The sequence below is a fragment of the Betta splendens genome, chromosome 9 (assembly GCF_900634795.4).
Source record: "Betta splendens chromosome 9, fBetSpl5.4, whole genome shotgun sequence".
Lineage (NCBI taxonomy): Eukaryota > Metazoa > Chordata > Actinopteri > Anabantiformes > Osphronemidae > Betta > Betta splendens.
In genome coordinates this window covers 24,972,108-24,993,048 of record NC_040889.2, presented here as the reverse complement: position 1 = coordinate 24,993,048, position 20,941 = coordinate 24,972,108, and the positions used below count along the sequence as shown (strand labels likewise).

The 20,941-nt window shown below is 44.4% G+C and overlaps 2 protein-coding genes across 7 annotated transcripts in view; both read left to right on the top strand.

The window, feature by feature from the left end:
• The first annotated feature begins 313 nt into the window (after positions 1 to 313).
• On the top strand, positions 314 to 7,561 carry LOC114862713 (AP-3 complex subunit sigma-1). Of its 2 annotated transcripts, XM_029163313.3 has the most exons (7): positions 314 to 783; positions 2,418 to 2,509; positions 3,126 to 3,237; positions 3,331 to 3,402; positions 3,567 to 3,674; positions 4,873 to 4,914; positions 6,774 to 6,892. In XM_029163313.3, exons 1-6 carry the CDS (start codon positions 715 to 717, stop codon positions 4,906 to 4,908), a joined length of 489 nt encoding a protein of 162 aa, XP_029019146.1. In that variant the 5' UTR covers positions 314 to 714; the 3' UTR covers positions 4,909 to 4,914; positions 6,774 to 6,892. The 2 variants fall into 2 exon arrangements, with proteins under 2 accessions (XP_029019146.1, XP_029019145.1); XM_029163312.3 differs by lacking the exon at positions 4,873 to 4,914 and having other exon boundaries at positions 325 to 783; positions 6,774 to 7,561.
• A 326-nt stretch (positions 7,562 to 7,887) lies between these two features.
• commd10 (COMM domain containing 10) overlaps positions 7,888 to 20,941 on the top strand; it is a 41,320-nt gene continuing 28,266 nt past the window's right edge. For 2 of the 5 annotated variants that reach the window (XM_055511534.1, XM_029163083.3), the window contains exons 1-5: positions 7,888 to 8,061; positions 8,763 to 8,853; positions 9,191 to 9,301; positions 9,639 to 9,794; positions 11,933 to 12,043. In XM_055511534.1, coding sequence (XP_055367509.1) covers positions 8,033 to 8,061; positions 8,763 to 8,853; positions 9,191 to 9,301; positions 9,639 to 9,794; positions 11,933 to 12,043 — 498 coding nt within the window. In that variant the 5' untranslated portion in view covers positions 7,888 to 8,032. The remainder of the gene's footprint in view (positions 8,062 to 8,762; positions 8,854 to 9,190; positions 9,302 to 9,638; positions 9,795 to 11,932; positions 12,044 to 20,941) is intronic. The other 3 variants (XM_029163085.3, XM_055511535.1, XM_029163087.3) reach the window with 3 other exon arrangements.

Here is a 20,941-nt window from a genome sequence, read left to right as displayed (position 1 = left end):
ACTGCATGTGGCCTCCCGGACTCACTCGGGATGTGGGACGTGGTGTAACCATGGAAACATCAGCAACATATCTTTTCCATAATTCTATTGCATGCCACACAATCACAATACTCCAATTTAATATGACCTACACTTGTAGTGGAATCACCGCCTTTCTGAAAGCTTCAACTTCAAACACGAGGAATTATCACCTTGGTGACAGAGCTGCTGTATTGGCTTGAATTATACTGTACAGGTGAACGTGATTCTCCACAGGTGGACAGGATGTTTAATTAGACACACCGCACCTGAACGCTTACTGTCGCGGATTAATTCATTCTGGGAGGAACCGAATGTAACGTTTCCTGGTTTTATATCATCCATGAACATTTCTGGCAACAGTCTGCGTTGATACCGCGCCACCAAAGTGGGCGCCGCATGAATAAAGCATGATCTCCTCTGCGGCCGGCGGCGAGCGGACGCCGGAGGTTTGAGCCACTGCGGCTGCTGTAGCTGCGGGAGGAGGAGGAGAGCGGAGACCGCTCCTGACGTGGACGATTTCCGTGAAGAGACGATGGAGCTGTAGCGGCGCGGAGCTCGATCTGTCGCGCATTGAGCTGGAAACCGAGCCGGGATTTCGCCCCGAACGCAGCCTGATCCGGGTCCAGGGGAGTTGTCAGGCACGCGTCCCCGACAGCCTGATCGCTTTGTGTGTCCTCCCCCCCAGCCACAATCATGATAAAAGCCATTTTAATATTCAACAACCACGGGAAACCACGGCTGTCCAAATTCTACGAGCATTACGTGAGTACCGTTTGTGTCATCGCCGTGGTTTGTCACGCTGTTAACGCACGTCGGTTCGCCGGTGAAACCTCCACTGAATAACTGTTGTGAAAACACTTGATTCGGTGCTAAGACGCGAAACTATCACGGGGAAGTGCGTGCGTGTGCGCGCTCCACCACCGCCCAGTCGTGCGCCGCTGCCGCACGCGGATCCCGGTGCGCGAGCGATGAATAATTGAACGCGCGCGAGCTGCAGCCTCGCCGCCGCGTCCCCGCTGAGCGCCGGACCCGCTGGACCGAGCCCAGCTGGTACGGAACCAGCCCAGCTCTTACGGAACCAGCTGTGGCGGCGAAGGCGCTGGAGCGAGTGTTTGTGTCACGTGACCTCGTCGAGGCCCTCGTGAGTGACTCGTGTTCAGCCCCGAGTCACCGCGTCGGAGCCGCTTGTGTGAAGCTGAAGGAGAGGTCTGCAGGTGGATGACGCTCATAATCTTCTCATAATTAGGTTAATGCCCCCAGTAATATCACTACTGCAACAATGGCAGGGACACAGGTGCTTAATGAATGCTCATAATCACTGCTTATGAGAACTCTCGCTAGCAGCGTCTCAAATATGAAGATGTGCTGATTAGTGATTTGTGATTTCAGCTTCCTCCTTTCGCTTGTTTTCTAATGCATATTCTGGCTGTAATGATCAGATAAGGGTCTTTAATAATTTCCTTTATGTCACATTTTTCATTTTCTCAATGTCAAGTGGAACGGTTTAATTGGTAGAAACAAGCCTGAGAGCAGCATGTGCAGCAGTGGTATATGCTGTACACACATTTCTGCATTATGAGGCGTCTGCATGTACTGTATGCGGACGCCATCTGTTGCAGGCAGGATGTAGTAGTTCACACACACGGAGCTGCTGAGCGTCACAGCCCTCGCTCGCGTTTCCTGGGGTTCGACGCTACACAAACGGCCTCAGACCTGTGGAACCACCGCCGTCCTCTACGCGCTGTCTTCTCATGACATGAATGCGTCGGCTCAGGATTCTTTAGGTGTAATTTATTCCGGAGGAGGAACCCGGACCCCCTGGGTCCAGTAAAGGCCCCAAAGCCCGGGCTGCTGCTGCTCGTTGACGCTGACGCTTCTCTGTGACTGTGGCGGATCACTGTGAGCTCTGCTGCTCTGCTGCTGTGTCACATGCTGGACTCAGATCTGCAGCCCGCTGGGCCCGGACGCCGTCCCCTCCCTGTTCGCTGACCTGCAAAGGACCCTGGGAGGACGTGGCCTCGTCCAGGGCCGCCTCTGTTGGTGGAGAGAGAGGCCAGGTCTTCGTTTTCGGACGCTCCGTCCTCAAACCTGAGGATGCACGGGCTATTTTCATTCATCGTTCATATGTTATTGCCTAAATCACGATCAGATCTGCTCTTTCGGTGAATTCTTGCAAATGCGCCTGCGGCTGTTTGACGTTTCAAACCCGATCGCAGCCATTAGCAAACAATGGGACGCGCCTGCCTCCGCTCAGCCCGTGGAATCATTACGTCTGTCGCCCGTGGACACTTCAGCACAAAGAGAACGATTAGTTTATCTCCAAAGTGCCCCCTTCTCCTGAGCAGCGGCAGCTTTTGTTTTGTTTAACAGCCTCCGTTTCCTCCCTCAATCTGCAGACGGAGGACACGGAGCAGCAGATCATCAGAGAAACCTTCCACTTGGTCTCGAAGCGGGACGAGAACGTCTGTAACTTCCTCGAAGGCGGAATGTAAGTTATGAGGCGTGGGTGCGGTGAGGAGCCTGCTGGTAAACTACTGCACTACTGGCAGATCATTCACCTGCTGACACGTCACAGGAATCACATTACACCCGCATGAATGGTGAATGACAGCTGAGCGTAAGCGGGTTTTAATTTTTCATGAATGAGGCGCTGGGTGTCGTTTTACCTCTGAATGTGTTCTCTGAGACACCACCAGCATTACTGGATATTTTGTACATTTTGAGCAGCATCACCACAGTATGTACAGTATTAGCGAGAGCATGAAAAGCTTTGTTTTCCCACTGCTCCACACCGGTTCTCCATCATCTCCTGTGGCTCCAGCTACCTCATGTTTAACGTCGTCCCCAGTGACAGATCGGTGTCAGGTGGACGTCCTGTCCTCGTCTTTACACGCAGGCCACAAACGTCCCGTGGCTTCTCCTCAGGTGTCTGTTATCTCTGTCTGCGTCATGACATACTTAGGAGCTGATAGTAAAATCAGGTCGAGGTCAAGACTGCTTTGTTCTCTGTGACTATAATTTCCCCACAGACTTGTTTTTGTGCCTATTTGTCAGATTGCGAACCTTTTTTGTGAATAATCCTGCTGTTTTTTCTTCCCGTTCAGGTTGATTGGAGGATCAGACTACAAGCTGATCTACAGACATTACGCCACGCTCTACTTTGTGTTCTGTGTGGATTCCTCGGAGAGCGAACTAGGAATTTTAGACCTAATCCAGGTAAAGCGATGGAAATTAATCCAGATTACGGCGGCTGGCGCTGCCGCAGCCGCTGTGTTTTGTGTTTTCTAAATGTAATTCTTCCTGCGTTAGGTGTTTGTGGAAACGCTGGACAAATGCTTCGAGAACGTCTGTGAGCTTGACTTAATTTTTCATGTAGACAAGGTAGGCCAATGTCCCGAGTGCACAAATGACTTAGCATTTAGAATTTGTGTATACAATATATGCTTCATCACTCTGTGGAAAATGTGTGGAAATAAACACACAGAAAGTGACTCCACCCAAATCTAACACGTGATTAATATTAAAACATGAATCCAATCTCTCAGGTCCACAACATCCTGGCAGAGATGGTGATGGGCGGCATGGTCCTGGAGACCAACATGAATGAGATCATCACGCAGGTGGACGCTCAGAACAAGATGGAGAAGTCTGAGGTAAGGCCGGCGCTGCCCGTCCTCCGTTTGAGACCGGAGCTCCCGTGTAGAATGCAGGCATGTGTGTATGCTGCACCCGCATGCTTCTCTCCGTGACCTTGTGGACGCCCCCTACTCTACCTACTCTTGAGTGTTTGTGCTCCTATTTCCGGCCTCTCCTCCTGCTGCTGCACTGCTCCACTCGCAGACCAACACGTAGCAGACGCTCCCCCTCCTCCCTCCGATTAGGACACACACACGTCACGGGCATCACACGTTCAATGCATTTCCAGAATTTGTGATTAATGAATCTGGTATCATGTTAATCTGACATAGCGATGAAAACAAGCTGATGCTGGGCTGTTGCACATTGTTTTAGAAGTATCCACCTTCTAGTGTGTTTGGTGGCGTCTGTAAGCCAGTGTCCTCGCTTAGATATGGGCTCTATGCAAGGACAAAGCTTCCTCCCATACAGCTTCTGCTGGCTGAAAAGCATCCATTCATATAGTGGGAAGTCTTAATTAGACAGACAGCCAGAGACAATTTCATGAAATCATTTCTGTTTTGCATGACGTGAAGTTAAGCCTTTAATAGTCCCAAATCTTAACCATGCTGATATTTGGCTTTATTTCCAAATCCACTCAGACTGCAGCAGTAATGTCTAATTACTTATGCAAAGTGTTTTTGTTTTGTTTTTTTACTTTTTTATTACTGAAAAAAGATGTAATTCGTTGCTCACATAAAGTGAAGAGATAGAGACATTGTCGAGTGTGATCCATCTTGGTGTTAACGAATGAAGGTGATAACAATAATCAGTCAGGCTGCATTGTGTGCTTTTAACCTGACACAATCCTCCTTTGAAATGACTTACTGTTCTTTATTCATTGAAGCTGCTTTGATTCTTCCATCTTGGACCCACCCTAGACCACAGGACGCGTTTACGCACTGATGCTAATGTTAAACAGCACTGGCACCTCATGCATCAGTGTCTGTGTTGACGTGCTGTTATGTTTCTGATGCTACTTAGTTAAAATAAAATGCTTTTCCTTCTTTTTTACGAGCTTTCAGCCACATTTGAGCTCACAGATGTGGTCTACGATGGGTCCTATCACTTTTGTCTGTGGAGATAAACTGTAATTACTTTAATCTGCTTTAACATTCCTCATTCCTCTTTTCCCTGACCCTGTCTAGTTCTTTCCATTCTTCTCTCTCTTTACAGACGTTTATCTTTCAGTCTACCAGGCAGGACAGGTAGACACAGGTACTGCTAAATTTACAACCAAGTGCTGTAACCTTACCGGAGATTTTAGTCCCCCCAGTCTCTTCACGTGGCCCGTCATTTAACAGTAAACTGACTTCACTAACATTCCAGGAATCTTTCGAGGCAGACCCAGAAATGCCCCTGTCCTTACATAACTACACAACATGTACAGGACAAAGTGGCCAAACAAATAAAACACAGTCCAGCAAATCTGCTTGTCAGAGATAATTTCCTTTTTATATTATAGAGATGATGGTTATAAAGAATAGTCCTGCACTGTTTTCCTGTTTTCTAGCTTCTTCACCGCGTCTATTATTTATGTTTTACGTCAGCTGTGCTCCTGTGAAAAACACAGGCGCATGCAGTAAAACCTCGGTTTGATGAAATGGTATTTTTCCACCTTGCGTTTTTATTAAGAACACACAGTGTGGTGATTGGTGGAGTTTCGGGCGCTGACCTTCCACACATCACAGAAACAAACCGCTGTTGTGCGTTCCACAGCTGGTGTTACTATTTCTGTGTGCATTAGTCACCCGGCGCCTCGTATAGAACCCCACGGTAATGCACTTTCACAGTGGGTCTCCAGGCGACCCGGTGCGAGGAACAAGTCTCCTGAATACTGGACCCACGTGCTGGGTCAGCATTCCTCTGCGTTAGCATGGCGGTCGCCTCTGCACACACGGGGCTCCTTCATTCCAGACAAGCGATAACCCTGAGTAAACAGCCGGAGGGCAGAGTGCTACGTTCCGCGCATAGTTTGTGCGATATTGCTGAATGATTCATGGCCGCATTCATTAGGGAGCTGATGAGCTTCCTTCGCTTTTGAAGCAGCCCGGTCATTTTTGGGTCTGTCTGCTAAAGATTCGTTTGGGATCTCAAGCCGCAGTGATTCTCAAATGTTTACTGACACTTGAAATGAGAAAATCTGAATCTTCACAACCTTCAGATGTGTTTTTAATAAAAATGCCAAGTTGTTCCTCACGTTGAGATTCATTGTGTCAGACTGAAGTGCCTCCTCTCACCCTGAGACTAGACCTCCCACTGTAGCTCAGTATTACTGGGGTTACAACCAGCAGCAGGTGAAAGGTGACTGATGGTTTACACCCACTGATTCCCTATTGGTGCCACTGGTTTTCTACTGCTGGATACCAGTTCCTACCAGCAGATGGCGCTACAGGGTGAAGTCCTATTGCTGTACTGTAGGTGCTGTGCAGCCACTTGACGTGGTTTATACAGGTGAAAATAGATTATCGTGACGTTACGTATGCCATCAGCCACGTTTCATCCCCCTAACATCACTGTAAATGTGTAGACCGCACAAGATTCTTGTTCCTATATTTAGTAAAAATGAGTTTCCTTATAGTTTTTTCCAGAGACATTCTAGTCGTATCTACCCAAACATCCATCTTCACACACAAATCCATTTTTCTGCTTTACACAATTCTCTCTCTGCATTTTTACCCTTCTCGGTCCTCAAGAGTCCGGTGGGTTCACGTTCCAAGCAATGCTGCCTTCTGTCCATTTGATGAGAACTAGTGAATGGTCTAGTACAGAATGTCCTCACAGTTGATTCATAATTGGCTCTGGTTGTGATGTAAACCGTTATAGAACTGAGTAATGCATGTGCATATGAAGCTATGAAGGCATCTGAATGTACATTTGCACATGTCCGTCCTAGTAGCTGTCGGTGCTTTTGCATTGTGTCTGCAGGTGACTGTTTTGTCTAGTGCTGTTTTGCACTGTGTGTCCTGTGTTCAGTGTGTTGTTGTGTACAGCATGTTGTTTTTGAAATGACTGATCTTATCAACCCTCCTTGTGTGTGTGTTTGTGTGTGTGTGTGTGTGTGTGTGTGTGTGTAGGCCGGTATTGCAGGAGCTCCTGCTCGTGCTGTATCAGCTGTAAAGAACATGAATCTCCCGGAAATGCCCAGAAACATCAACATTGGTGACATCAGCATAAAAGTGCCAAATTTACCTTCCTTCAAATAGTGGCAGCGAGATCCTGAGCCTGCAGATGTTAGCCAGTGTTTACCGTGATGCAATCTGTTTACCAAAACCTCAAATTACTATCTTTTATGAAAATGGTACATCCTAAAGGTACTGTGTGATTTGACACTCCTTGTTCTGGTGTTACACTATGTCTTTGAGTTTGCTAATAAAGAGAAAAATATTTTACTGTGTTTTGTTTCTGAAGAAGTAATGAAGTATTTATCAGTGGTACATTCCTTCTGCCTCGCTGGGGGTTGGTCTTTGACGTTCAGCTGCTACAGGACCGATCTGTTTAAGTTTGAAGTAATTCTGCTTATTAAAATGTTTACCTAATGGGCAGCATGGCAGACGTTTTAGGCCAAACATATTAGTTTGGTTATACCAAGATGGAGAAGACTAAATGAAGTCCTTCTAAACACCAAAATGTAATGGTATGCTACAGTATTGAAAGTCGTACATTTTAGCTTGTTTGTAAAATCAATATAAACAATAAAGATTATTTTGCAGATATGCTGTGTAATGGATGAATGCTGAAATGTTTGTTTGTATGCAAAATATTTTTAAATGATTTGTCACTACATGACAAACTGTCATTTAAATCTGTGCACGACTTTTGTTCCACTTCTTTTTCAACATAATAAATTGCTGAAACTCAAGAAGCGCGTCCTGTTTTTGCATGAGCTAAAATGGTTCACTGAAAGCAGCGCTGATTGTGTGTAAGGAACTATAATTATTAAAATTATTTCTACTTATTTATTAAGACCTAATTTAGATTCTTAACTGTAGTTACCAGGACAAATATGCTGATGTTTGCAGAAAAATAAAAGAATAAGCATCTGCTAAAATTCCTGCCATTAGTCTCGATGTTTGTCCAACGTTTGACTCTTCTTTTATATTCTCAGGCAAACGTTAAACGCATTTTCGAACGGAAGTTGCGTTCCGAAGTTCCGTCAGATTTCGGTTCTCATTCTTCTGATTTTCCTGCGCGTGACTGCGCGCGGGAGCGCAGCTTTGACTGTCACGTGACACGTCGTGTGACTACAGGAAGCCGGAAAAACAACCGTGTGCAGGAAAATGTTCATGCTGCTCTGATACTTCACCAATCTTCATTTTTTTTATTTCAGACAACTATGACTTCTATCATTAAAGAAACACAGAGGTGAGCGAAGCCTCGTGTCAGTATCTAACAGCAACCTTTAGCTTCTGTAATTTACCGCTAGCTTAGTGTGTCATCCTGAAAGTTAGCAATATTGTGGTTTGGAGTATGTATTCAGTTCGGCAGTTAGTCTTAGAATGAGTGACGTGGCCGGTTTATTGAACGTTTTTTTTAACAGTTTTTCCATCAGGTTTTCTATATGTTTTACTGAAGCCATTTTGCTCATTTCTTCAAGTAGCCGTTATACAGTAGCTACAATTAGTCCTGCACTAGTGTAAACCAGTGTTTTTGTAAGTATAGTGAGCAGTATGGTGGAAATGATTATTCATCTTCTATACATTTATTACTGTTGTCAAATTGTTTGTGTGTGTGTACTGTACATTTTTTATGTTTAAGGTTGCAGGTATCTCAATATTAGCTATTCTCTAAGTATTTTAAAATGTGTTTTTGTGTGTTTAATTGATTAAAGTAAATGGATTAAGATCAAGTCAACTTATGCAACCTATCGCAATAAAGAGAGCACTGCTATGTGGCGATGCTGTACGTTGTCACAAATTTCTCTTTGAAGTTTACGTGTCTGCTGTCGATCTATAGGGATACTTTTAAATATGACACCATACCTGGCCAATACACAAAAAATCTGAGAACTTTCTATGCTGCCGTCGTGAACACTGACAGCTCTTTTTTTTCTTCTTCCCAAACAGCATTAAAGAAGCTGTGACTTTCATCAATGCTATTGATGTGAACAAGTTCTCCAGGCTGATCTCCCGCATCATACAAAAGCTTCATCTGAAGGTACAGAGAGTGCACAGCGGTGCCTGTGCCAAAGACAAGAGGCTTTTGAGGCTTTTGCAGCAAAGCTCTAGCGCCAGAGAGAGCAGTGCATGCATAATGACTTGACTGGAGCTGAGGCATCAGTCACACTTGGCTCTATTGAACGCACACATAGGCCTGTTAATCATCTGGGGTTTTTCACAGATTTGCTGGCTGTCAAATGTTCCAGCCAGTAACTCCAAAAATTATTTGCCTGTTTTATTTTAGTTTCAATCAAAGAACTAAAGGAATTTGATATGTCATAGCTGAAAATCACAGCTATAATAATTATCAACTCAGTAAATTGTGTTTTTTTCAGGGCGAGAGGATATTCAGTGATGAAGAGGAGCAAAAACTTCAAGGTGCCCTTTCATTGGATAAACAGGCTCTTCATCTAGTTTTGGAAACATCGGCCTTCGTACTTGAGCAGGTGAGGGAACTTCATCTGTCATCCTATTTCTTTACAAGGGTTTGACTGGACTTGTCATTAATTCATAAACATTTATTATGTGGATTCTCCTGCACAGAGCCTATTATTGTTATTCTTATTTTTTAAGAATATTTTTTTCTGAGAGGTCGTTGATGTTTCAATGCATCAGATCAGTTTTAGCCTATCCCACGTTATGAGCTCAATTCTCCAGCTGGGGTCACTGTTGCTTCAGTTGGTTTTTGTGCAGTGGCAAAGGTGATTCGGAAAAGGCTGTTAGGCATAGTTAATAGCAGCATTCATGGTACCGTAATTAACCTCCATCCTCTGTCTTCTGTAGGCAGTGTATCATAATGTAAAGCCAGCATCTCTGCAGCAGCAGCTGGAGGCTGTTCATCTAAACCCAGACAAGGCTGAGGTTTTCTCTCAGATCTGGGCCACCGCTGGGCCTGAGCTGGTGGAGAAGCTAAAGCAAAATATCTTTGCCCCGAGGAAGGTAAGTCACCATTGTTTTTCACCACTCCGATCGTGGTTTAACGTAAGTGTACCACTGAGTTATTAAAGAAAGGTTTTCAAACTGGCTGCTTAGCACATCTAACTTTCCATATTAGGAATGACCTCCTTTTGTACAGCTCCAGTTGTCACATTAATTTTTTAAAAAGCATGTTCCTGTATGATTTGATTAGGAAGTGACACTTCAAACAGGATTCCTTTCAAAGTCAAGGAAATTAAGATCTAACACAGTAAATAAGCAGCATGTACGCATCAGTTCAGGGCACTGACGTCGCACCTGCCTCTGTCTAAGTCGTTTCCTGATGATATGCTTCCAGCAGAAGCCTGTGACACCCATTGATCCTAACAATGCCCTCTGCTACTGCTTTGACTTAGAGCAGTAGTCACATGAGACACTGCTCTCCTCTTCTGCTGAGCAGAAAGCAGTGTTTTGTGACCTTTGGCTGTTTTACAGATTTCTGTGTAAGAGATTTTAAGGAACGGTAAACAAAATGATTTTCAACTTGCTTGTCTTCCTGTAACTTACCGAATAATAAAGTATGAAATTCTCAATTATTGTTTTCCTAGTAACATTATGAATTACAAATTAACAATAAAAAGCAAAGGGGACACCCACTTTGGTAATAATTATTAGACTGTTGACTAGCATGATTGTGTAAAGTTTAAGCTAAAAAGCCAAACATCATGTTAGTTTACTGCTGATTGATTTAACAGCAATTGTTTTTGGGATTCATCCTGCGTGTATGGAAACAGGATGCTCCACTTAGTCTTTGTTGTGCTCTTGCTGTTTTAATGAACCCTGCTGTTTACAGAGATTTGCCTGTGCCTGCAGTGAATAGTGCTGATTTCTTCATTTACTTTAAAAAATATAGATGAGAAGGAAATAAAATGTATTAGATTGTGCTTTAGTTACTATTGTGTTGTGTTTCGCTATTCATTTTTTTATGTTATTAAAAACATATGCTTGTGTTTCAGTTTGCATACTAAGATAAATTAGTATCACTTCACTTCACTGTGGTGTTTATTCGGGCTAATGTGGTTGTTGTCTGTGTTGTGAGTAATGTGGCCCACGCTCTTCCCCTCACACCTGTACACGGAGGCTGTTGGAGCATCCAGACCCAATAATTCACATGTGGTTTATTATTATGGCCTCTCACCGCACCATAAAACACTAAACTGCCCTGCCCTGACTATGCTACTAATCTGTCATGTTGCTACTATTGACTGATGAGGTGTCTTCAGTAAATCAGCCAGGATGGTGGGATTGGTGTCAGCAGACAGTGCAAGGCTTTTGTCAGACAGGCACCTGAACACATTAATGGAAGTCAAATTCTATGACTTGTACTAACTCTAGTGGCTTGAAGCAGCATCCTATTAAGAACCTAACTATAAAGGAGGGTGATAGTGAGACAACCCTACAATGTACAAGCTGTGTAGCAGAGTTGCATTGAATTAATCCAGTGCTATGACCAGTTACTCCTCTCCTCTATAAGCAGAGCTTGGGGAAGAAAACGGCTGAATGTGTAGGACATTCATCCAGGTCACTGTAGTCCCAAAGGAGCAATTTGGTGACAACTGGACTTGCTTGAGGTGGTTTGAGACATTTTGTGTCTCATCTAAGAGCCTTCCTCAACGTAGAGTTCCTGGCATTTGACCTCTATCCAGTTGTTAACAGCTAGATGTGTGTTATTAAATACAAGTATGTCATAGAGTACAAACCAAACGACATATTTGGAGTCAATAAACTGCTTTTCTGAGGGCAATCTACTGGTGTGCAGATGCTCTTGGGTTTTTGGATGAATCAGTAATGAATAAATAATTAGCTGCAGCCCTACAACGCATCCAAATAATGTCTCTAAGCTCCAAAGGAAGGTTCAAAAAGTTTAATTGCCAGTATTTTCAGATTTATAACTATATACACACAAAATCCGAACAGTGAAAATGCCTGCAAACTGCAAGAACAGAATGATGGGGAAGAGTTAACCTTGATATACATAAACAAAAGAATACATTTAATAATAAATGTATAGAAATAAAATACAAAAGTCTATGTGTGGTGTTCAGTAATAAAATGTTAGAAAATGTGACTAGGCCAATTAAGAGCTGGGTTTTGTGTTTCAGCTGGAGTATGTCGGCTGGCAGTTGAACCTGCAGATGGCCCAGTCCAGCCAAGCCAGACTGAAATCTCCCAGCGCTGTCCTCCAACTGGGGCTTCGCAGTGAGGACTCTGAGGTATCCACGCACACACACACACACACACACACACACACACACACACACTGACACACACACACACACACACACACTGACACACTGGGCACATACTCATTTTATCCTCTGCTTGCACGAGTTTAGTCTTTTATTGTACACACATACTCCTACTTAAAGTCCTCTGTAATCAGACAAGTCCTCTGTGGCAAATGAGAAGCGTCTCCAGCCTGTCCTGGTTTCTCTGCTAATAGATGTAATCCCACCGGTGTCTGTCTTGACCCAGAGGTACATGTACATCTGGCTCCAGAGTAACTGTAGTGTAAAGACCAGAGATCAGGGAGCTTGTTATCTGAAACCTCCAGGGTGTCTTTGTTCTCCTCTGAGACGCTCGCTGTAGCTGGAATTGGACTGTATATGTGCATCTATTACAGGCTTGTATTGTACCAAGCATTGAACTGCATCTATTTATACACCGTATTCAGCCTTGTTTACAATATGCATCAGGTTCATGGTAGATGCCTGCCCTGCTGAGGTCATTAGTGATGATTAGACATGTGTTTCTATGCATTTATATTCATTTTACTTAGCTAATTATACTTACTCTTACATTTTATTATTAGCATTAATTCAAAACAAAGTATTACATTAATCATTGTGGTGCGGAGCCTTAATGAGGCCTATCCCTAAATATTTAATTTAAAACCTCTAATAAACATGATGCTGGTTGTGGCTTTAGGTTTCCACTTCAGTTTTCCTACCGTTTCCATTTATTCATATCCACTAGAGTTTGTTTGGATGCCAATTAGTTAATGCTGTGTACTTTAGTTACCCGAATCGCCAATAGCCTCCTGAGCATCCCTCACTGATCTCTTTCTTTTCCACTGGGGGAAGGTTTGCCTCCTATCTGTAGCACAAGGCCACTTCTCTTTCACATTGCATTATTTTGAAGCTTTCATCTTCTTTGATTTGTTTAATATCTAGACTGTTGTTGCCATTCGTTTAACAAGCTCACATAGGAACGTCCTACAAAGGATTGCTGTTTGTTGACACTCATACTGAAGATTTTAGCGGTGGCCTTCAGGCACTTGACTGGTTCCTTTTTTAAAGCAGTTTTTATCACAAAATGGAGGGATTGATTATGCTCTGAGCCTGATAGTACTGTTCCAGCTGACTAGCCAAGTGTCTTTCTGGCACTCTGCTTTGTATTCAGTCCCTCAAGAATGCCGGCTCAGCCTAAACGTGGAATTAGCCGTGACATATTCAAATTGCTGCCGTCTTAAATGTAGAGCTATAGGCAAAAACCAGAGAAAATATATGTTTATCTTTATCTTTGCGAACGCAAAAGCATTTTTTTTTTTCAAATTTAGCACAAAGTTTTTCCCCAGGCTAGCAATGGAGGCATTAATTTATTTAAATCCACTTACACAATTCCCCTTGTGGGAGGAGATAACTGGAGGGCTGAAACAAGGATGGGTAAAAGTGTGGCGAGATCAACTGAACATAAGTGAGGGACACTTCCTCTGATGAGCTGCAGGGGGCACTGTTGCCTCACAAGTTGGAGCTTGTCGCTGGGGCAGTGTAGCAGCTGAGATGGATAGGGCACCTCCTTTAACTTTGTACTAAGGCAGTTTGACTGTGAAGGCTTTTTAAAATTTCCATCTGTGTTTTCTGAGAGTTTCCTGTCAGTAAGTTTGTTTTTTTTCCCAAAGTCTCTGGGAATTGCTCAGCACAACTTCTGTAATGTCAAAACACTGCACTGACTGAGAAGTAATTTAGTTGCAAATAGAAATGAAATACAGCTGCAAGTGTCATACTAATTACAGCGCAGATTTAGAACACCCTCACAGCTAAGTCTTCAGAAGAGAGAGGAAGAGATGGGGCAAAACTGCAAATTGGAGAAATTAGAGGATTTAAGGTGGCAGGGAACGGGGCAGGGCTGGAGGAGGGGGGGCTGGAGAGAGAGGGAGAGCATAGGTGAAAATAAATATTGCAAGGCATAGGGAGCAAAATAATGAGATGAACGAGGATAAAGGCACAATATGAAAGAGAAAGAGAGGGAGGCCAGTCTGTATATTATTGATTGCTTGGAACCAAAGTGGAGAGTTAGCGACTCCCCCATCTGACCAGCCTCCTGCTTCATTAGCACTCTCCCTGAGGAGGAGAGGGACTGCCAGGGAGCCTCACATCTCCTTCACCAAACAATATGTGACAAGCAGTCCATGTGCAGTACAGTGGCTGACATGTTAGACCACAGATTTGGGGGAAATTATTCGACTATGTTTTATGGTGCTTTTGTTTAGTGTTTTCCGATAAAGAAGAATTTGTGGTCAGGGATTTTTCCCCTCTCGGCCTCTAATATGTGGACTCAGGGTATATATTGAAGTTATAGATCACTGTTTCCTCTTCAATGCAGCAGTCCTCCCACCCAGGGGAACCTCTGTTTCTCCAAAGTGAATTTGTATCAGGTTCAGTGGAAAGCTGCTGTTTCCTACATGGAGTCTGCTGCATGACCTCACATCTTACCCTCAATGTTTCAAGAGTGAAACCCTCTAGTTTATTCTTACAAGGACAAGACGTGAAACGGTCACAGTCAGTATGTATGACAGGAGACCTGTTGCATAGCTGGTTCGCTCTCCCCAAGGAGAAACACCCGAGATGGAGGACGACCTGCGAGTGATCTGTTGGCAGAAGAAAAAATAAGTCAGAGGAGAAACGGGATCTAAGCATGAGATAGAAAGAAGGATCTGTTGATGCAGCAGAAGGTGATAGCAAGGACAGAGAGTAGAAGAAAGACGACAAGGGGGAAAACAGGAGAACGACAAGACGGGAGACACTGGGGGAGGAAGGAGATAAAATAAAGGACAAGAAGGTGACAATCAAGATAACAGGGAGGAGAGTGAAAGTCACTGTGAGCCAAGTTACATGAGGGAATAATAAGAACCATGTACTGTATGGGATATCTCTTTACCTCAGGCAGTTTAACTTATTATGATTTACAGTAGATGGTATCAAGCCTCTCATTCATCAGATCACAACAAGCACCAGTGTTTGCTGCTATCTGTATTTTAACAGGGTTTCTTTTGCTAAGCATGCTTGCAGATCACCAGATATAGTTCTATTCCAGCTGCACAGATATAAATAAAAAGAACACAATCTACCAATATTAATACTGAGGTGCGCTGTCCATAGAGGTTTGGTCTTTGTGGGATGAAGCTGCGCTTGAAGAGAAGGAACTAAAAACAGCACTCGGTGGCTCTGTGCCCAGAACCCGGTGCTTCCGTGCTGCCTTCTTTTTGGCTGCTCATATGTGTACACGTCTTTTTTCAGTCATTTTAAAGTTGCTGAGTTTCACCTGCCACACAAGGATTATGCAAGAGAGAAACCGGTGCAGGTTATACATACAAAAAGATGAATAAGACATACTGTAGATAATAATAGGTATATTATATGAAATTAAACATATAAGTGATGAGATACGTATTCCCATGACCATTATTCATATTTAAAAATACTACCACATCAATGTTGTATTCAGTTGCACCTTTAATCTCAGCAGTACAAAGCTTCAGATATAGTGAAGTACTGTATATGTGTATGACAGGTGGAAAATCATTATTTCTGTGTCTGGAGAAGAAACGGCGTGAAGGCTTTTAATGAGTGGATCGTATCTTCTTAGAAGTACCTACAGCAGCGAGCGCAGCCTGTGGTTGCGTCACAGCGCTGCCCACAGATATGGCCATGGGCACCGCCATCGACCTGACCCTAAAAGAGCTCCCTTGTTGCACAAATGTGGAACAGTCAGGCTTCCTGTGCCACGTGGAGCGAAGCACCAGCGCTGGACAAGGAGTCGTCTGGTTCAGTGCTTCCCGAACCTTCTGGTCTGTAAACAAGACGTGAGCGTCAACTCGTGACTGTTCATAAGGCTGCAGTTCGGCTGCGGTATCGGCGAGCACCACGGGTGATTTAGAACCAGCAACAGATGAAAACCTGGGAAAAAAGATGGGCAGGAATGTGTTATTGTCGTTTTCCACCGACCACCATTTGAGCTGGAACTAATTAAAAATACGCTGCTATCGTCGGGTCCGGGCCAAGGCGCTGGCTCTGCTCGGCTCGCTCTCCACGCGACCCGTCCCCCTTTTTTATTCACAAACGTGTAAGGAAAGGCTCGCTGATGCAGCCGTAATGAGTCTGAACGTTGAAATCCCTCGCCGGTCGTGGTGTCTCTCCGTGTCTCCGTGTCTCTGTCCTGTGGCATTAGAATGAGCCAGCGCTCTGTCGACCAAGGGTACGGTGACATTTATAACACAGAGGATCCCCTCGCAGGGCACCGACCGCAGATTTCAATATTTATTGTAAACACGCTTGGCTGCCAAGAGGCGCGGCAGGAGCTAGCGAGCTAATGTCACTCCTACATGCAGTTCCAGGCCACAACAGGGAGGGATTCCCTAAATAAATTCTCCTCTGACACTTCAAGGTTCAATCAAAATTTATGCCCAAGGAGCCATTTTTCCAGCACCGGAGCCCTGTTTAACTTAAGACGAAGCGTGTGAGTGACCTCCCAGACTGTTTGTGCTATTTAAGTGTGTTAATTGCTTCCTCCTCCAAGCAGAAGATCAGAGTTTAGAGATGAGGGTCAGCACCTTTGAGCTTTTGGGCACAAACTCACAAAGGCCTTTTTTTCTAGGGGGCTCGTTCCTCAGTCCTGGTTATTGTCTTGTTTTCCTTTGCGCCACGCAACCTTTTCGGGCCAAATCATATAAAAAACCATCTCTTCTGTGTTCTTTCCTGAATGTCACACAGTAGGACTGAAATCAATATATTGAAATACAAACCTCCCGTTAGCTGGTCACTTGTGGCTTTGGAGCTTATTTCCCAAACACTGCTGCTGCTGGAGGATACGGTGCCCGACTTGTTCAGTAATCTGTCAGTAAATGTGGGGCTCAAAGAATAGCTGCAGCTGTATCTTTCAGGTTTCTCATGAGTGACGAGTGTCTGTATGCTTTACAGAAGCCCTGCTGATAATTGTGCTCATTCATATCCGAGTGCTGCTGAATATTTCTGGTAGATCAGTTTAGCAGCATCTTTGAGTCTTTCACATTTGCATTATTCCTCCGCTTTGAGCACGCTCACATTCTTTCTCTAGCATCCTTCATTTTTATTGATCCCAAAAATAAATGTCACAATCCACTTCTATCTTCCCCTCCTTCTTTTTTGGTGACTTATTCATGGGCGAGTCTTTTATTGTTTGAGATTTTTGTGTCAAGTTGTCCCCAGCTAGCTCCGAATTATGAGCTAACTAATTCTAGTTTGTGGGAACCTGCTTGTTTGTGTTATCAAAGCATCAGACATGAAAGAGGTTCCTTCTTGTGATTCTAATTTATTTTCCGTGTTGTGGCTTACAGCTCCCGTGCCGTAATCACGGAGGAACGGACGCTCTTTGTTTGAAAGCACACAACAGCGCACGCACCGACACACACATGTTGAGCCCTGTGAGCGAAGGCTGCGGCTTTATTTATTAACTCTGCGTGATGAGGAATGCAATTAAGCGTCCCATTTTGACTTCTGCGAGGAGGTGCTGTGATCAGAGGCTCCTCTAACATCACCCCCGCCTCCCCTCCCTCCCCTCTCTCTCCCCCGACTCACGTGTCTCAGTCAAAACGGCGTCGCGAGCAGCCGCCTCAACTCTGAGGCAGCCTCAAAGCTGCCTTGACAAGTTACGTAAAGCTCGGCTCCTACCTCCCGCATGCCGGATGCAACCTTTCCATTTATCATTTGAGGGATTACATGGCCCCGATCAATATATTGGAGAGCTGCGATGGAAACGCTCCCGAGTTGAAATCCCTCACACCAACCACCCACCAGCCACGCTGGACAAAGGCAGCTTTGTCTCAGTCGCTACTTGCCTTGCTCTACATGCCCCGAGATGCTTTGTTGCTTTGTGTGCACATCCTTTTTAAGGGTCTCTCCTTTCTCCTTCCATCTCTCTCTGTCTCCTTCTCCATCTCTCTCCCTCCCTCGCCCTCCCCATTTCCCACTGGTGATTTGTTTTTCTCCTCCAGGATTTGGGATCTCATTCATTGAGGAGCGCATTGTTCGGCTCTTATCCATTTCAGAGGACGGGCCCCGCGAGGCAGAATGGGTGACTGTGGGTGCTCTCGGCTCTCCCTTCGCCCCCTCTCTCTCTCTCTCTCTCTCTCTCTCTGCTCGCCACCCGACTCCTTGCTCCGTGCCATACGATGATGTCATGGCTTTTATTTGCTCTGGGGGTACCCATTGATTCTCTCTGCCTATTACATACTCTCTATATCTTTCTCTTCCACCCACCACTCCTTCCAACCAACCTCCACTCCTGTTCCTCTCAGCCAGTTCCTTTCCCAGATTCTTTTGCCTCTCAAAAGGCGCCTGGGGGATTTGGGGATGTTTGGATGTTGTTTAGCACACCCACGGTACACGCTTGACACCCAGACAGGGGAGCCGTCAACACTGCAAATCCAACTGCAGCTCCAATTTAAGCATTTCAACATCCTTCCTTTATTCTCAAATCTCCCGCTCCTGTGATCAGCGTTCAGCCTGTGTTTTGTTTCACACCCTGTTTGAGAACTAATTATTGATCCTCCCATAGTGTAGTAGCATTCTGACATAGCCAGTAGCAAAGTAACTTGCTTAAGCTGGAGATTTTTTAGATGAATGCGTGTGTTTTTTATTTTTTGCACTTTTTGTGGGAGTTTACTTTAGAGAGGCTGCTCTGCCTCTTGGCTGAACTATGCCGGGGTGAGAAATCTATTTCAGTTTAAACAAGATGTACTGATTGCAGAAGCACCCGGCCAAATCACATCCATTCATTGCAGTAAAAGTTGGCTGATAGGCATGCGTTGCACGGGTGGCAGGGGTTTATTGAGATGCCAAATATTTGTAATAATGAAGACGCATTATCATATCATGAACAGGTTCCCGTGTTGCTGTTCCTGTGGTTTCGGTCCGGATTGTTGCAGCGCTCTGGATTGTGCTCCGTTTCATGTTGACATCTTTGTCTGCCTGCACCATACTGTGACAGGATGCAATGGCAATGAAAGGATATGAGCCATAGGCCTGTTCCCTTCCTTGAAATAATGATTCTAATGAGTGGTTTGGAGCCTGGCACTGTTGTCATCTGACGTGTGATGATAGAGCTCAGAGTGCTTCTTCCGCGTGAAGCAACAAATTGTCACTGGAGTCTGAAGAAACCAACTGGTCTCTTATAGTTTGTATTTTCAAAGAATTGCTTTAAATGTTGTTCTTTAAGTTTCAAACGAGGGGCATGTCTTTGCTAAGCTGTAGGTTTTGCTTTTGCTTCAGCTCAGTCCAGTGACTAATTCTCTTAGCATGAAGCAAACACCACTGCAGAGAAATGGAAGACGTCATTGTTTCCCATCATAGCGACACTATGTTTGTTGATGGCTCCGTATTTATGTCTGGCTTCGCGTTGTTGGTTAGCGATGGGATGTTTTCACTTTATTTGGAGGCGTTGGAGATGTTGTCTCCCGCAAGTCGTACTGTAAACTGTCCCCGACTCCCTCTCTGTCTTTATCGCTCGTTCTCACACACAAACAGATTCAAGTCCTCCCCCCTCTCTCCCTCCTCTTGTGTATAGCAGCGACAGTGTCTACATACCATGGGGGCACAGGCTGGCTGCCTTGGCAATCTACAGTTGTGAATAGCAGCCGTTACTTGTCTCCCACACACACACCCCCACACACATACACACACGTACATACCCGCACACCTCGGTTGCCCGTGACCCCCCACTCCAACCTTCAGCCAGTCTAATACATTAGAATGCATACTGTTTCAAAATGGAGGCCTTGGCTGAAGGGGTTGAGTGCCACTTATCCCAGGACCTGGCATCCGGATGGTTGGTTTAGGGTCACACAACAAGACGCTGGCTACCACCAGCTATTATTCAAGCGACGCCACACACATTTAGGAGATTAAGGTTTGACACAGCTTTTTCAAAATCGTGTTTTAGGAACGAGAGTCAGGGTGAACACAAATAGAGAAACTTGAGGTGGTGCTTTGTTGATCACCAGGATAGACAGAGTGATAAAAAAATAGCAATAACCTCTGATATTAGGGAACTATGGCATCTTACCTTTTCTGCTCATCAATTAAAACTAATTTCCCTGTTGCAAAGTAGAGGTTGTGGGTCTGGCAGCCCTGAATGGCAGAAGACATGGCACCTTCCCTTTTTCTCCATATCAGGCAGCGGTAACTTGCTGCCACCACCATAATCATCTTGTTATGGCTCACACATGGCTCGTGTTCCTTGGCTTGTTTGTCTTGGCACCCTAGCTGCTGAGTGTCTCCACTCTCCAATGCACTGCAGCATTGAGCTTCCTAATTTAGATGCTCTGAAATATGAAGATTTATTTTAGGTTTCATAAAGACCCAGGGATGAATTAGGATATTTTGATATTGTTAGATCAGTAAATAATTTTATTTATGTATTTAGTTCAGCACTCATGGTGATAAATGCTGAACACGAAGACACAAAGTTGTCTCTTTACTAGACTATACATTATAATAAACTGGTTTGACATTATGTACGTATTTATGTAACTAGACCAGTATTAAGTATTAAAATTTTCTGACAGTAACAGGAGTATGACATATACTGTAGGTATAAATGAGTGGGAGGAACGACTATTGGTTGAATGCTCCTAATGTGAATGAGCAGAAATTTGGATTATATGACATAGCTGTGATATAGATGTTAAGAAGTGAAAAATAAAAGCTGACAAAGTGAATCTACAGGAAATATATTTTTATCAACCCCTATAACCATGTTTCCTTATCTCACTATTATATCCTTTTAAATTGTATGTGTGTATTTTTTCTGTCGACAACCAGCTTTTAAAAAATGACTTCAGCGCCTCCAGCAGA

Excerpts from the sequence above, each read along its gene's own strand:
- LOC114862713 (XM_029163312.3), top strand. The coding sequence starts at position 715 with ATGATAAAAGCCATTTTAATATTCAACAACCACGGGAAACCACGGCTG. Across the intron at positions 784-2,417 it reads CCAAATTCTACGAGCATTAC|ACGGAGGACACGGAGCAGCA; the intron begins GTGAGTACCGTT and ends CTCAATCTGCAG. Across the intron at positions 3,675-6,773 it reads ACAAGATGGAGAAGTCTGAG|GCCGGTATTGCAGGAGCTCC; the intron begins GTAAGGCCGGCG and ends GTGTGTGTGTAG.